The sequence below is a fragment of the Prionailurus viverrinus genome, chromosome C1, assembly GCF_022837055.1.
Source record: "Prionailurus viverrinus isolate Anna chromosome C1, UM_Priviv_1.0, whole genome shotgun sequence".
Taxonomy (NCBI): Eukaryota; Metazoa; Chordata; class Mammalia; order Carnivora; family Felidae; genus Prionailurus; species Prionailurus viverrinus.
The window spans coordinates 193,164,640-193,182,819 of NC_062568.1; the positions used below are offsets into that span (position 1 = coordinate 193,164,640).

Here is an 18,180-nt window from a genome sequence, read left to right on the forward strand (position 1 = left end):
TATAACATAATAGTTATTTTATAAATTCAGATACAGAAGAGGAGAAAATAAATTAATTTTATTTGTTTAGATATAGCTTTTGTTCTACTTCAACACACTGCTTCTCATATTCCCAATGTGATACAAATTTTAACCTAAAACAGATATTACCTTGTAAAACTGTTCCCAGAATACCATGCATATGAATAAAGCCTTTGCAACCAATTTCAAACTTAGGATTCATACTAACAATCTATCTCATTAAATAATTATTTCATCAAGCACATGCCAAAAGAAATATTTTCAACAAATCGTGTTTACTTCTATATAAGAAAGGGTATACAGAAACTTAATAAAGTCAGAAGATTTGGGGAAGGCAATTTAGTATACAGATCCTCTCCTACCTAAAAAAACCTTTAGGAGCTTCATATGACAGAGTTTCAGTCCCTTTTCTTTTGGCATGCTATGGGGACAGTGGCTGGTAACCCATGAACAGTTGATGAGAGAGAAAGAAAGAAAGCAAAAAACAGTAACGGGCCGTTTTTAAAAGCAGTAGGGGACGAGATATCACATAGCATAAACTGTATACACATCTTTTTTGGACCCTTCCTTCCTCTCGCACTGAATGTACAGTGTAGCCATTACTACCCCCCCCAGTAAAAATTATTAATATACAGTAATAATACTTTCATTGAATTCTACCAGGTCCCTTTGAAACTGGAGGTGAAAGGGAAAGAAATAAAATAAAGAGAATCAGGGTAAAAGCTGTTTGATTCCTTTATCACCTTCCCCATTCCATGACTTTAAATGTCTGTTCCCACACCAACACTGGCCGAATTCAAGAGGTCTGTTTCTTTTTTTTTTTAATTTTTTTTTAATGTTTATTTATTTTTGAGAGAGAGAGAGAGAGACAGAGCATGAGCACGGGAGGGGCAGAGAGAGAGAGAGGGAGACACAGAATCCGAAGCAGGCTCCAGGCTCTGAGCTGTCAGTACAGAGCCTGACGCGGGGCTTGAACTCACAGACTGAGATTATGACCTGAGCTGAGGTCGGATGCTCAACCGACTGAGCCACCCAGGTGCCCCTCAAGAGGTGTGATTCTAGGAAGAGATTAAACAACTGGTTTTTGAACTGAGGACACAAAAGGCAGTTGACAATGGGAAGACGGTACTAAAACCTGAGGGGAATTAGGTGACCATGTGCACAACAATGCTGAATGGAGCAAACCCCTCTGCCCTGCCCAATCCCCCTCACCCCTTACCATCTGGAAATCTAGTCAGTAACAAGAAGACTCTTCTCCTACTGGTGTGGGGATTTTCCTCAACAAGAGGGACAAGAAGCTCACCCTACAGAAAGGCCCAAAGGTAATCAGCCTATGCGTTTAAAGCTTCTAATTTAAAGCTTCCCACTCTTAATCAGAAGCAGACAGCTAATTATTATGAGACATCAGAGGAAAACTCTAACATAAAACAGATCAAAACAAAGAGAGAAAAGCAACTTTAGGGGAAAAGAAACTATGCAAGGCAAAGAAAATTTGTTGAAACAAACAAACAAACAAAAATACTATGAAAGAAACATTCCACGAATAAAAAAAAAAGATCTCCTAGGAAATCAAAACATAATAGTAGAGAAGAAAATTTTAATTGAAGGTAAAGATGAAGAAGTCTTCTAGGAGGCAGAACTAAAGGAAAAAGAGGTGAAAATCAGGAAACTATTCTAGGAAGCCAAGCATTGAGAAGCAACTGGCAATCAAGAAAGAAGAAGACATGGGGTTTACTAAACAAAGGAGCCAACACAGGAGAGAAGCAGAGTCCCCAAGTGAGCAGGGTTACCCAGGATGACAGCTGTATACCACACCTAGAGAGACATCTGCCCAGATTGAAACAGTATGACTCAAGAGGCAGACTGAAGGTTGTCAGCACCACGATCTCTGCTGCAATTTATCCTCTTTCAATAAAAGAACGTTTATCTTGACTAATACAATGTAACAACGTTTATCTTGACAATATCTCAGTTTATCTTGACTAAATGCTGATGAATTTCTACTCAAAATACTTGGCTGCCTAACGAGCTCAGAACACTCATTTCATCCCAGAGAAGTGTTCTTTAACCAAGTCCTGAAAGCTGTAGGTGGGTCATGGTCAACTTAGAAGAAATCACAGAACTGCCCACTCCCTCTGACCGTCTTTCTGCCACCTGTCCAAGACTAGGTCCACACTGGAGCCCTGCCCAGTATAACCTCCAGCACAAGTCTTGACTTTGCCCAAAGTTGCTTTTCTTCCATAGAATAGACTCCTTAAGCCTCAGGAAACTGAAGAAAGGATGGTCCATTGATGCCTGGGGATCCCTGAAATCCTTCCAGCAGTCTAAGAGGTACAGCTATAGACTTAGTAATACTAAAGGATTATTTGCCTTTTTCTGGTGTTGACACTTATCCTGATGGTACAAAAACAATGGTGAGCAAAACTGCTGATACCTTAACACAAATCAAGGCAGTGGCACCAAACTGTTAATAGAACTCATGGTCTTTCTTCACCACTACATTACTGCAGTTGAAGAACAATGCCAATTTTAAGAATGTCTTTGATAAAGCAGTAAAAGTTATTAGTTTTAATAAAAACTAAATCCTTCAGTACATATCCTTCTATTATTCTGTATGAGGAAATGGGAAGTACGCATAAAACATATACTTACGTACAACAGTTACCTTTAGGAAAAGCACTTGTGTGACTGAGTTGCCAGCTGAACTAGCCAGGTGTTTTTCTTTCTTTCTTTTCTTTTTCCATAAAATACCAATTTTACTTGAAGGATTGAATGACAAACTATATTATTCAAGCTTAGATATTTGACAGGTATTTTCTCAAAATTGAATGAAAGTGAGCCTATCACTACAAAGAAAACTGACAGTACTTGTTGCCAGTGATGTAAGTCAGGCTTTCAAAAGAGAATGGTAATTTTGGAAGACATATCCAGAGTGAGTGTGACAGCTTCTCAATATTTAAGACTTTTACAGTGAGACCAGTGATAGTATTAACAAAGGTGATTTTAAAATATTATATAATGAAATGTGTAAATATCTGTCCACGTAGGGAAGGTCCCAGAGGCGTTAGGTCTGCTGACTGTAACTTGATGGGTCAACATCCCTCACTTTTGTTTTCAGAATACAACAAATAATTCTTTTTCAGTGCATTTGTATAACTGTTAGCTAACCTAATTATCACAAAATTCTCACCCTATCTTATAAGGACTCTACCATCTTCGAAACACACTTACTTTACATTCAGAACTCTTTTCTTTGTCAAATGGCACGGAGCAGATCATAACCCAGCAAGCATTACCATATGTATGTTTTGTAAGCAAATAAGAAAATTCCATTTTTCTTTAGAATCCACATTATGAATATAAATGCTAATCAGGTTATGATTCCAAGATTTAAAGTAGAAGAGGAAAAATCTCACTAGCTCAGAACACCACCTTCCTTTTTCTCATGTTGGTGATCAAAAGCACATTAATTAGATGCGATTAAATTTTATTTATTTATTTATTTATTTATTTTTTTCAACGTTTATTTATTTTTGGGACAGAGAGAGACAGAGCATAAACGGGGGAGGGGCAGAGAGAGAGGGAGACACAGAATCAGAAACAGGCTCCAGGCTCTGAGCCATCAGCCCAGAGCCCGACGTGGGGCTCGAACTCACAGACTGCGAGATCGTGACCTGGCTGAAGTCGGACGCTTAACCGACTGCGCCACCCAGGCGCCCCAGATGCGATTAAATTTAAGTTATGCTTAAGATAGGTGAGGTAAGGGGGTTATAGAGAAAAATTGTTTCCAGTAAACATTCTTGGAGTTGTCAAAAGTTACTCTAGTTTGTCACATGTACATGTTCTATACGATTTGTCACTAAGCAACCAAAATCAACTAGATTTACTAAACCGTTCATAAGGAATCACCACCAGAATTAACTTAATAATAAAACTACAAATTTATCACTAAAGTACTGACTGCCCTCTAGTGTTCAAACTAAGGATTATGTTGATGAACTTGATGTAAGAGCCCCTCAGGGGGCCAAGGTCCTAAAAAAGCAGTTACGGACATTAAAAGGAGAGAAGCAGGGCACCTGGGTGGCTCAGTCGGTTAAGCTTCCGACTTCGGCTCAGGTCATGATCTCACCGCTTGGGAGTTCGAGCCCCGCATCCAGCTCTGTGCTGACAGCTCAGAGCCTGGGGCCTCTTTTCGGATTCTGTGTCTTTCTCTCTCTCTCTGCCCCTCCCCCGCTCACACTCTGTCTCTCTCTCTCTCAAAAATAAATAAACATTAAAAAAATTTTTTTTTAAAAAGCAGAAGAAATTTGGATCTGGCAAAGTTCTCAAAGCAAGACAATAGCTATTAACCTGAACTACTTATTACTTGTACCAGTAGCCCAAGCGCTGATCTCAGTCATCTAGGGTAACTGGGCACGAGTAGAATATAAAGTTGGTAATATTTTTCTTATACTTCAAGTTACATTGGCATAAGAGGAGATTCAGATTTCTTCACATTTAGCAAAGAATCACAAAATGCCTGAATCAAAATCTTACTCCAGCATGCTCAGGTTAACAGTTTAAGGAAAACAGTCTCTGGTCCCTTTTTTTTTGCATATTTTAAACTCCTATTTTAAATTTTAAGTTCTTCCTAACTAGTCTTCCTAATCTGTAATATGATTTGGGGGGAGGAAGGGGTGGATACCCTAGACTATATCTCTCTTTGGAATTAGAATCAATAGGAAAACAGTAACTTACTTTTTAGTCAGAAAGGTAGATACTAAACCTTTGTGTATCTAGATTTACATTCCCTTAACCATGCTGTTAGATAAAATATCACATACATACAAACTTCACTAGAAATAGTGAACATCCTTGCCATTATGATTACTTCCATGGTATCTTTCATTGGCCAAGTACTAATGAAGAACTTCAAAGCACACTTGTTTGGAAATAGTAGCAGAACTAAACTTCCAACCAAACAGAAGAATTCATAGTTCCTAAGTGTTCAAGATCGAGAATTTTAAACTTCTTATTTTAACTTGCCAAATGGTTCTTTGTTTTATTTGAAGTAAGTAGCATTCTAGATCAGCAGGTCTCAAAGTACAATGTAGGAAACACTGGGGATCCCTGAATAGCAAGGTTAGAATTATTTTTTAAAAATAAGACAAAGATGTTATTTGCCTTTTCACTCTCATAATCTCTCAATTGTATAGTCAATTTTCCAGAGACTATATGGTATGTGATACAGAACAGACTGCAGGAGCAGCTATGTGAATCCAGGTGTCTTCTGTTAAGTCAGACATTAAAGAGACTCGCAAAAAAAGCAAAACAATCCCTCCCCTGTTGCTTTTTTTTCCCCCTTGTTTTGGGAGTTAGTTTTCATTAACAATGTTATTAATGAAGCTTATGAATTTATTAAAGCGGTTATAAATGAAACAATATTTTAAAAATTTGTACAACATGGTAAATATCAACAGTAACATATTTCACAGTAACACAGTAAATATCAATAAATATAAGTCATGCCAACAAAGCTCTCTTGGGCCTTCAATTATATTTACAGTATAAAGGGATCCTGAGACCAAAAAGCCTGAGAGCCATTAAGCTACAGAGCAGCATACTGAACATGAAAAAAATTAATTTACAGAGGTTTAATGGAGGTGAGGATAAAACACAAATATCATTTACTAAGAAAAATGTTAAGTGATACTCACCAAATGGATCTTCCATGCCACTATTAACCAGTTTAGGGAGGTGAGGTATAGTTTCTAAAGAGAGAAAAAGGTAAATGATATACTTTAAAACATAAAATCCACCACCTTTTATGTGTTTTTTTTTTTTTAACACCCAATTCAGTAACAGTGATTATAGTTTAAAAGTGGAACATTATAGGAGTGCCTTGGTGGCTCAGTCAGTTAAGCGTCCAATTCTTGATTTTGGCTCAGTCATGATCTCACAGTTGGTGGGATTGAGCCCCGCTGGCGTCAGGCTCTGCACTGAGAGCACCGAGGCTGCTTGGAATTTTCTTTCTCTGCCCCTTTTCTGTGCCCACATGCACGCACATGCACTCTCTCTCTCTCAAAATAAAATAAACATTAAGGCTGGAACATTATAGAAATGTATAATGTATTAAGTGAGAACATTACCAACTGGGGTTTATTTTAAGACAGCTGAGATACAGATATATAGTATAAAAATATCATAAAGCATTTAAGGCTAATTTAAGTTTATTTATTCATTTTGAGAGACACAGAGACAGAGACACAGTGCACGTGAGTGCGTGCACAAGTGGGGGAGGGGTGGAGACAGGGAGAGAGAATCCGAAGTAGGCTCTGCATGATCAGCGTGGAGACCAATGCAGGGCTCAAACTCACAAACCATAAGATCATGACTTGAGCTGAAGTTGATGCTTAACCAACTGAGCCACCCAGATGCCCCTAATTTTCATTTTAAAATATATTATTCTCAGTTTACTCAAGTAAGTTACCTTTCCAGCCCCCATCTTGAATTTACTACAGTGTAAGGAAAAAGGATAGTTCATATGTAAAAACACATACCCCCCCACCCCGCCCCAGACACCCGAGAAAACTCACATAAACATCTGAGAAAGGGTATCCATGGTATCTTAGAAAGAAGTGATTTTGCCTAAAGAAAGTACGAGTTATTTCAAATGCAGTAAGTTTTAAGTTTAGGATGTTCAAGTATGAAAATAAAACAATGTTTTGAAAGAAATTTGACTGAGTATAGATACCCAATCTCCTTTACCTTTAATTAAGACAAGGATCAATCTGCCCAATCTCACTTCCTATCTCTTTTGTGGTTTTGATCCCAAGGGTATTCCCTAATAAACAGTCTGAATGAATACTAAACTCCCAATTTAGAGTCGGCTTTTCAGAGAACACAACCTACCAACAGCTGGTGTCGGAGTGACCTGAGAAAACTGGGAGTATGAAAGGGTTTTGGAGCTGAATTGCTCACAGCCTAGATGGCAGTGAGGACCCCACTGCTGGTGGTAGGTCTAACACAGATAATCCCTGGTAAAAGGTGCTGGTCCAATTCTTAAGCTTTCACCAGTGGTAAACAGTGGTGGTCTATCTGTGGAGGGAATGCTCTAGCTGACTGAATGTATCAGGCATTTGAACAGCAAAGGGAAAACAATAACTATAATGACAACTGAATTGAATGGCTATTGCTAAACTCAGTAATAACAAAAAACGAAGAGTGAATTAACAGTCAGTTGAAAGTCAAATACGAAAGCCACAAGCCTTATTGGTAAACTCTACTCTGTGGCAGCAGGACAGAAAAAGCTGAAGACCCGTGGCAGGAGTTAATCAGAATAGGCCAGCTCTGAAGGTTAATGTTCAGCCAAGAGAGGTATGTTATGCCAAGGTCAGGTCCCTGATTGGGAAAAAATGAGACCCTAATACATGGGAGGGAGATAACTGGATTAATGTCCCTTCCAAAATCTCAAATGTCCAAATACACCGTAACCTCCTGAGACTACAAAAGTGGCCCAACCTCCCCACAAGAACCAGCATTCACCTCCCACTTGAAAATAATGCAGAGCTCTCCACATCTTGCTCAGTAAAACAATGCCCCCCTCAGGATCTGCCACCTCCTGGCTAGTGTAAGTCACAACATAACCGAGCCCACAAGTGCTATTTCTGATAGATCAGAAAGGAATTATAACCAAAGGTAGTTGCAAGACTTAGCAAAGCATGTATGGCAGGGGCCAGGGGAGTAAAACAGTGACTGAATTCTGAGGATGCCTGAACATGAGGATCAGAACATAAGACTGACAAGGAAGAGGTTATCTATTACTCTCTGGAAATATGGGATTTACCACCCTGGCAAAAACCTCAGGATATGATGTGAACTTACCACCAGGAAGGTTGCTAAAACTGGAAATGTGATGGCCCATGCTGAGTACCAACACCAAAACTACAACGGCAGACAGTGGAGGAAGGAATCAAAGGTTCAAGGAAGTAGGCATGCTGAAGTAGGTCAGAAAACCCATCAAATTATTATGTTCCTTGGAATGGCCAGGAGGATGCCATAAAGAATGTGCTGGTGAGATGGGCTCCAGTGTCATTAGGAAGTTTAATAGCTGGTCTCTTGCACAGGAGAGGTTGTTAACAAAACTAACCCCACTGATAGCAATGGTGATGGCAGGAGCTTAAAACAAAGGAACCCAGACCCTGGTACTTAACTGTTAAAAGCCAGAGGGACACAATTACCATACAGACCAGCAAAGTCAGAGTGGCAGTCAAAGGGTCCTGACTCAGATTTATGGAGATAGTTAATGGAACATGATGTCACTAGAAGCAAAATAGACAAACTGCCAATAAGAGCACTTCTCTATTTGAAACATCAAAAGAAATTAAGGATGGAAGGTCAGGATGCTGAGGGTAGTTACCCCACTAAAAAATCAGAATCCCTGGGGCTCCTGGGCAGCACAATCAGCTAAGCATCTGACTCTTGATTTCAGCTCAGGTCATGATCTCACAGTTCATGAGATGGAGCCCCACATCAGGCTAACAGCACGGAGCCTGCTTGGGATTCTCTCTCTCTCCCTCTTTCTCTGCCCCTCCCCAACTGGTTCTGTGTGTCTCTCTCTCTCAAAATCAATAAGTACACTTTAAAAGAATAATCAGAGGGGCACCTGAGTGGCTCAGTTGGTTAAACAACCAACCCTTGGTTTCAGCTCAGGTCATGATCTCATGGTTCATGGGATCAAGCCCCACGTAGGGCTCTGTGCTGACAGTGCAGAGCCTGATTGGGATTCTCACTTAAAGGACTATGTCAATTTTCCCCTCTCTTGCATAATATAGTCCTAAGAGACATAGATCATCCGGACTTCTTGCAGGACATCACAGTGACCACTATATTAATAACATCTTGCTAACTGGGCCAGATGAGCAAGAGGTAGATAGCACACTGATGGCCTAGTCAGGAAATATGCATTCCAGACAAGTGAGAGATAAATATCTCAAAGGTTCAGGAACCCATTACATCAGTAAAATCTTTAGTAGTCAGGACTTGACAAGACATGCCATTCAAGTAAAGTCATCCAAGTAAATAATTGCATCTTGCATCGCCCGCCAGTAAGAGGGAAGCACAACACCTGAGAATACTGCTCTGGCTTCTAAACCAGGTGACACAAAAAGGCGCATTTGGAGAATAGCTCAAAACAGGAGAGGACTGCACGCCTGGGTGGTGATACAAACAACCTGGCCGATCCTATGGTATTACAGCAAGCCCCAGTGGGAGAATCACTACACAGACCACTGGGGTTCTGGAGCAAGCCCATGCCACTTGTAGGAGAAAATCATATGCCTTCTGCACAACTCCTAGCATGATATACTATGTCCTAGTAGATATGGAGCACCTGACCATGGGACACCAAGTGACCGTTTACTTAGAAGCATCCATCATGACCTAGGTTCTATGAAACACACCAAGCTGTAACGTTGGGTGTACCCAGTAACAATACAGCATAAGATGAAAGTGATACAACCAAGAGCAAGCACAAATAGGACCCACAAGCTTGAGCAGAGAGCCCAAATCATCATATCATCCACCACTGTTGTACAAGAATATCCCTCAGCATATACCTTTCTGGACATATAGGAGGCCCTATAGCCAGCTGACAGAGAAAAAAAACTTCACATTTTTCATAGATAGCTGTATGCGGATACGAGTCAAAAATGAACAGGCACAGCCCCACTCCGGGGGTGGCACGGAAAGTCAGTGGTAAAGGAAAACCCTCCCAATGGACAGAGCTTTAAGCAGTACACTTGACTGTCTACTTTGTGTAGACAAAGAAGTGGTGTGATAGTTCACAGGAAAGTGTCCTAACATGCTGGTCAGGGGGCATAAAAGTGGAAAGACTAGCATATTGGGGCAAGGAGGTCTTAGGGTAGAGGCATGCAGGAGGGCACAGGAGTGGATACAACATGTTAAGACCTTTGTACAACATGTTAACATTCATCAGAGAACATCTGCCATGGAAGAAGCACTAAACAACCAAACAGACAATGACTCAACTAATTTGTCAGCCATCTTTTGTCATGGCCTCCCAAGTGCTGACAAAATGAGCACATGAAAGAAAGTGGACATAGTGGCAGAGATACATACCATGCATGGACAACAGAATGAACTCCCAGTTATGCTCCAGTTACTGATGCTGCAAAAAGTCCAAATGGCCAGCCACAGAGGCAAACACTAAGCTCCAATATGGCACCACCTTTTAAGGAAACCAATAGGCCACATGATGGCAAGTTGACTGACTATATTTGGCCCCTTCCACCATGAAAAGGTGAGCATTTATTCCAAAAGGAATAAGGACATATTCTGGGTAGAGGTTTGCCTTTCCTGCCCAAAGGAACATCACTACCTGAGAGTTCAGGAAAATTGTAATCTATCAGTAAGCATCATCCCACACAATATCATGTCATCACATTAAGTGCAGGATAGGGCCCAGGACCATGAGATCCACTGGCGGTATCATACAATAGCATCATCTAAAAGCTCCTACCTTAAAGACCACTGAAATGGCCTGAAGGCAAAGCTGAAGATCAACTCAATGTAATATGTTATGAGATCAAAGTGCCACCCTCCAGGATGCAACATATGCACCAAGTCAAAGACCTTTACATGCTATGTCTTCAACAGGAAAAATACATGGATACGGGAAAATGGTAGGTAGAAACAAGATACCCTGTTTGTCACCAAATCCCAAAGGCCCACCTGGAGAATGTGTGCGTCCTATCCCTGCAACTCTAAAGATATTCATCATCAAAAAAGAACACTTCCATAGGAGACAAAAGAATCCCAAGACTATTAGCTATGGGTGCCACCTGGGCATTTTGGAGTTCTTATATCTAGGGATAGTAGGCAAAGAAGAGGAATTACCACCTTGGCAGGGATAACTGATCCTTATTATCAGAAAGAAGTAGGGCTGCTGTTCCACAAGGGGACAGTGACAATATATCTGAAACCCAGATGATCCACTTGGGTGCCTACTGGTACTCGCTTTCCCAATTCTGAATGCACAGTAAACAGACAAATTGGATACTCTGGCCTAAGAAACGCATGGTAGCTAGTTGTTCAGATCCTTCAGGAATGAAGGTCTGGGTCACACTACCAAGCAAGACATCCAGACTGGTGAGATGGCAGCAGAAGACAAGGGGAATCTGAAATGGAGAGTGGAGGGAGGTAATAATTACCAGTTGTAATGTTGAGACCAGTTGCAGCAGCAGGAGATATAGTTCACCACACCAACTTCCCTCTTCTAAGCATCCCCCAGATAGAAGAGAGCCCACCAGTATTCTGGAGGAGCTATTCTCTCAACATGTATAAACAAGTAGATGACAGGAACAAAAACGAAGACACAAAATTCCAAAACTTACCAGATGCAGCTAAAGGAGTGCTTAGAAGGAAATGTATAGCTATAAACACCTACAATAAAAAGGGAAGAAAGAGGGTTGCCTGGGTGGCTCAGTCGATTAAGTGTCCGGCTTTGGCTCAGGTTATCATCTGGCAGTTCATGGGTTCGTGCCCCGGGTTGGGCTATGTGTTGATGGCAAGGAGCGTATTTGGGATTCTCTCTCTCTCTCTCTCTCTCTCTCTCTCAAATAAATAAACATTTAAAAAATGTTAAAAAAGTAAAATTAAGAAGAAAGATCTCTAATCAACAACCTAACCTTTTACCATAAGACACTGGGAAAAAAGTAAACAATATGGATTAGAGCAGAAATTAGAGAAATAGAAAACACAAAAATTAAGTCAAAATAAATTGAAGACCGGGGCGCCTGGGTGGTGCACTCGGTTAAACGTCCGACTTCAGCCAGGTCACGATCTCGCGGTTCGTGAGTTCGAGCCCCACGTCGGGCTCTGGGCTGATGGCTCAGAGCCTGGAGCCTGTTTCCGATACTGTGTCTCCCTCTCTCTCTGCCCCTCCCCCATTCATGCTCTGTCTCTCTCTGTCCCAAAAATAAATAAACGTTGAAAATAAATTAAAGACCTAAATGTAAGAGCTAAAACTATAAAACTCTTAGGAGAAAAGATAGGTCTAAGCTTACGACCTTTAGTTAGGCAATTAAGTTTCTTAGATACGATACCAGAACCACAAGCAACAAAAGAAAAAGTAGATAAACTTTACGTCGTCAAAATTAAAAACAGAAAATAAGTGTCAAGAGGATTTGGAGAATTATGTATTGTAACACAAAATGGTGCGGCCATTGTGAAAACGGTATGGCAGTTCCTAAAAAATTTTTCAAAAAAAAATTATCACATGATCCTGCAATTCTACTACTGAGTATACACCCTGAAGAATTGAAAGCAGGGACTCAAACAGATACTTATACACCCATGTTCACACTAGCATTACTAACAACAGCCAAAAGGTAGAAACAACCAAAATATTCATCAACAGATGAATGAATAAATAAAATGTGGTATATATTATTCAGCCTTAATAAGGAATGGAAGTCTGACATGCATTACAACACAGATGAGTCTTTAAAATTTTTTTTAAACGTTTATTTTTATTTTTATTTTCAACGTTTTTTATTTATTTTTGGGACAGAGCATGAACGGGGCAGGGGCAGAGAGAGAGGGAGACACAGAATCGGAAACAGGCTCCAGGCTCTGAGCCATCAGCCCAGAGCCTGACGCGGGGCTCGAACTCCCGGACCGCGAGATCGTGATCTGGCTGAAGTCGGACGCTTAACCGACTGCGCCACCCAGGCGCCCCAAACGTTTATTTATTTTTGAAAGACAGAGAGACAATGTGAGTGGGAGAGGGGCAGAGAGAGAAAGAGACACAGAATCTGAAGCAGGCTCCAGGCTCAGAGCAGTCAGCACAGAGCCTGACACAGGCTTTGAACCCACAAACCGTAAGATCATGATCTGAGCCGAAGTCCAATGCTTAATGGACTGAGCCACCCAGCCTCCCCACAACATAGATGAATCTTGAGACATTATGCTAAATGAAATAAGCCAAATCCAAAAGGAAGACATTGTAGGATCCCACTTTACCTAGAGCCGTCAAATTCAGAGACAGAAAGTCAGATGGTGTTTCCAGGGGCTGGCAGGAGGGGAGAATGAGGAATTATCATTAATGGATATAGAGTTTCAGTTTGGTAAGATGAAAAATTTCTGAAGATAGAGGGTGGTAATGGTTGTAGAACAATATGTCACTGACAATACTCTCAAGAAATGCTTAAATGGTAAACATCGTAGCGTATATTTTACTGCAATTAAAAAAAAAACCCAAAAAAGAGGGACGCCCAGGTGGCTCAGTCAGTAAAGCATTCAACTAACCAACTCTTGATTTCGGCTCAGGTTATGATCTCACACTTCATGAGATCAAGCCCTGCATCTACTGTGGGCGCAGAGTTTGCTTGGGATTATCTGTCTCCCTCTCTCTCTGCCTCTTTCCTGCTTGAGTGCTCTCTCTCTCTCTCCCTCCCTCCCTCAAAATAAATAAACATTAAGGAAAGGTTAAAAAACAAAACAAACAAAAAACAAAACTAGCTGAACCTTGGTAAGTTCCAGTGATCATTAAGATGGCATTTCAACTGACTTTCATTTCCCTCTCTTCAGGTTTGTGTTAGCCTTGAAAATGAAGAACTCCATAACTACAGTAGCTATGAAAACCACAGCCTAGCAGCTACTGGAAAAGATACAACAAATGTGGAGCTCCCTCAAAGCCCCATCCTCAGAGAGCTGTTAGTATGCGATCAGACTAACAGCACCAAGAAAAGTCCAAGCTCCTTATCTTTATTTGACCTCACTCAGAGCTTGCTCCAAGTGAACAGCCCTATCCTGAGGGCATTTTTCAAAACCCTTCAGTGACAGTGGTTTAACATCCCAACAGCCTAAGGCAGTGATACCAGCTGGAGGCTAACACTGAACAAAAAACCCATAAATGTTCAGGAATGACATGTCTATAAGGGACTCTGGAAAGCTCTGACATATTCCTGGGTATCTAGAAGGGCACATGCATTTACAGGCTGTGCACAAACCCAGGAAAGGCATGAGAGGAGGCCCTGATCTCTTACCTGCGGTTGACCTTGAAATTCTGTGCAAGCAGGAAGTGATGGCTAAGGGAAGGTTGTAAACTACCTGCAGGGAGTATTGAAGGTATACTCCAACATACAGACACAGCACCTTTGGCAAAGGGTGGGTAATTTATTGGTTCAAGACACTTAAGGAAATCTCTGTCTAATCATTGGCTAACTACTAAACCAACTAAGCAGAGACTGCAAAGGCCATACCCAATAAAGCATACAGACTCTATACATACTTAGTCCAGGAAAGTCACTAAATAAACAGCAATAAGAAACCCACAGGAGGGAGGGGAGAATCTGATTTTCAAACTTGCCACATTATTTTAAATAGCTCAGTTTTCAGAAAAAATTATGAGTCACCCAAACAGGAAAGTATGGTCTGTATACAGGGGAAAAAAAGCAGTCAACAAAACTACCTGAAGAGGCCTAGGTGTTGAGAGAGAGTGTGCGCGGGCAAGCCAGCGGGGGGAGGAGTAGAGAGAGAGGGAGACACAGAATCCGAAGCAGGCTCCAGGCTCTGAGCAGTCGGCACAGAGCCTGACACTGGCCTTGAACCCACGAACCATGAGATCATGACCTGAGCTGAAGTCGGACACGCAACCGAGCCACCCAGGCACCCCTAGACTGTTTTAAAGTAACATGTGAATTATAATCCCCAGAGCAACCACTGAAAAAAGACTAGCTAGGAAGTCAAATTAGTTGAGTATTAATCTTCCAATAACAAGTATAAAAGGAATTAGAGAGAATAAGGGATTAATACTGGCTACAGTCATTAGAAGCCTGAATGCAGTGTGTTCATTTGTGTAAACAAAGCTCCATTCAAACCCTCATGCTAACAGACCTGAGGTCAGCACTTTGTTTCAGATGTATGTGGCACTGAATAAATGTCTGATACATAAGTGGAATGGCAATAATAACCAAGAATCAAAAATCTGAAAATGCTTAGTAAATACAACAGGATTTGCTGACAGATTGAGAAGACAGGATTCATACTATCTCAACTGTTAAACACGTTATCACTAGATGATCAGGGTGATGATCCTGGGTTACCTAACAGAAAGTTTCAATTAACAAAACACCTCTGTCCTTAGAGAGTCACAAACAGAAGGGTATCTTGCTAAAAGAATCCTGAGTAGTCTTCGTAGAAGAGACTGCTTTGTGTCTCCACCTAACTGGACGCTTGTGCTACAAATATTCCCGTGGCTTCTATAACCACCCATAGGCAGATGATGCCCACACCTATACATATGCTCAGTCCAGATCTCTCTCAAAAGCTCAGGTAAAAGCCAAAACACTTTCAACAGTTTATAAGACCCTATGACCATGCTCGCATGACCCCATCATGTTCAACTCCTCTCTCCCTCCCTCATTAAGCTTCAGGCCGGTGAGCCTCCTTACTGTTTCTTGAACCTGCCAGGCATGCTCAGGGCCTTTGCACTTGCTCTCCCTGGAATGCTCGTCCTCCAGATATTCATTCCGCAATTCTTTTAGATCTCTACTAAAATGCTGCCTTCTTAGTGAAGCCTTCATTACCCTACTTTAAATCGAGATCATCAGCATCACCCTACCCCTCCCTTGTCTCTATTCTCAGCTTTGTATTTTTCAAGAGTACTTATCTTCTACCATATGCTATAAATGTACTTTTATTGTGTTTATCATCTCCTCTCATTAAATTATGAGTTCTTTCAGGACACATATTTTACCTATTTTTGTTCATTGCTCACTCTAACACTGTTCACTCTAACATCTAGGAAGTTGCCTGGAAAATAACAAGTATATAATAACAACTATTTTTTAAATGAATGAGCTCCAGGGGTGCCTGGGTGGCTCAGTCAGTTAAGGGGCCAACTTCAGCTCAGGTCATGATCTCACCGTTCATGGGTTTGAGCCCTGAGTCGGGCCCTGTGCTGCCAGCTTAGAGCCTGGAGCCTGCTTCGGATTCTGTGTTTCCCTCTCTCTCGGCCCCTCCCCTGCTCGCACTCTCTCTCTCTCTCAAAAATAAATAAACATTAAAAAAATTTTTTGGGGGGGCACCTGGGTGGCGCAGTCGGTTAAGCGTCCGACTTCAGCCAGGTCACGATCTCACGGTCCGTGGGTTCGAGCCCCGCGTCAGGCTCTGGGCTGATGGCTCAGAGCCTGGAGCCTGTTTCCGATTCTGTGTCTCCCTCTCTCTCTGCCCCTCCCCTGTTCATGCTCTGTCTCTCTCTGTCCCAAAAATAAATAAAAACTTTGAGAAAAAAAAAAAAATTAAAAAAAAAATTTTTTTTTATCAGCTCCAAATTCACATGTCCAACTCACTGAACATCTCCAACTTAGATATCCACGAACCTCCATTCAACATACACAAAACAATTCATTATCTACCTCATTCATCCTTACTCCGTACTCTTCGTGCAAGTTTCCTAGCTCACCGCCTACTTGCTCAAACCAGAAATCTCATCCTCCAAATCACGAGTCATTTCCAAAACATATCTCACATCCAACCCTCTCTTCATCGCCTGAAGACACAATAGAATCCAAAATATTCTCGCTGCCTCTCACAGCCCCAGTAATTGTTAAGTGTTTTCTAAACTGGGGTCTATGGAATTCTTAAGAGTCTTTGTTTCCCCTCCTACTTCAACTGAGGTAGTCCCTGCAGGAACCTCCTCCCTTCTTCCTCTATGTGTTGCCGAGTCCTAAGATCTGGCCCTTGAATCTTGTCTCTTCCCAATCTTCACTCTCTCCCTCCCTGGAACATCATCAGCATTTTGGCCGGGTCAGTTCCTTAGTGAGTACTGTTCTACACTCTGCAGGACATTTAGCAACCCTCACTTAGTATCCCTTACCCCAGCCCCCCACATTAAATGCCCACAGCCTCCCCAATTATGACATGCAAAACCAGCCCCCTATAATTCTAAACGCTCCTGGAGGAGTAACACCCCAAATATGAACCCCGACTAATCATCTCATCCAGTTCTATAGTTTAAAATACAATATATACACTGATAACTTCCAAATTCATATTTCCAGACTGAATCTCTCTCCTGAACTTCAAACTGGCATATCCACAGCCCATATAATATCTTTATTTGGAAATCTAAGAAGTTTCGCAAACACAGTATATTAAAAAAACAACAAGAAAAAAAACCCTCTTGATTGCCCACTCCCAGCTTGCTCTTCCTCCAGTGTCCCCTATTCAATAGTAGAGCAACAGATGTAGAACACTCACCAAAAAAAACAACAACAACAACAACAACAACAAACCCAAACCCAAAAAACAAAATAGAGTTGGCAAGTGTGTTAGCTGCTATTTTGGATCATCATTTCAGTAAAGAGGCAACTAAAGTTTTCCAGTGGCTCAGGACAAAAACTTTAGTGTCATGACTGACTCTTCTCTTTCTCTTACACCCACACCTAAATCATCACCAAATTTTATGCCTCTGCCTCCAAAATACATCCATAATCTAAACACTTCATACCACCCAACACCAAGCTATGGCCACATCTTGCCTAGACTCGTGTGTCAACTCCCTAATCAACCTTTTTTCTTCCACTCAGTCTCCTATATTGTATTGTCCTCAGAGTGGTCCGGGTGATTCTTTAAAAAAATAAAGTTGGGGGGAGGGGGGCGCCTGGGTGGGTGAATCAGTCGTGTGAGCATCTGACTCTTGATTTTGGCTCAGGTCATGATCCCAGGGTTGTGCAATCAAGCCCCGAGTTGGGCTCCACGCTGAGTGTGGAACCTGTTTAAGATTCTCTCTCTCCTGGGGCACCTGGGTGGCTCAGTCGGTTGGGCATCTGACTTTGGCTCAGGTCATGATCTCACAGTCCGTGAGTTCGAGCCCCGCGTTCGGCTCTGTGCTGACAGCTCAGAGCCTGGAGCCTGCTTCCGATTCTGTGTCTCCCTCTCTCTCTGCTCCTCCCCTGCTCATGCTGTCTCTCTCTGTCTCAAAAATAAATAAAAACATTAAAAAAAAAAAAAAAAAGATTCTGTCTCTCCCTCTGCTCTCTTAAAAAAAAAAAAAAAGGAGATCGTGTCTCCTTACGGCATCTGAAGTTATTTCCAAATTTCTTGCCATGGCCTTTGAGATCCTACATAACCTAATCCATTTACATACGCATA

General features: G+C 41.4%; 1 protein-coding gene across 7 annotated transcripts in view; it reads right to left on the bottom strand.

Annotated features, from left to right (window-relative positions):
* The window catches only part of PHACTR4 (phosphatase and actin regulator 4), a 101,583-nt gene that overhangs the window by 69,147 nt on the left and 14,256 nt on the right, over positions 1–18,180 (bottom strand). For all 7 annotated transcript variants that reach the window (XM_047870055.1, XM_047870052.1, XM_047870057.1 and 4 more), the window contains one exon: positions 5,718–5,771. In XM_047870055.1, coding sequence (XP_047726011.1) covers positions 5,718–5,733 — 16 coding nt within the window. In that variant the 5' untranslated portion in view covers positions 5,734–5,771. Of the gene's footprint in view, positions 1–5,717; positions 5,772–18,180 lie in introns of those variants that run through there.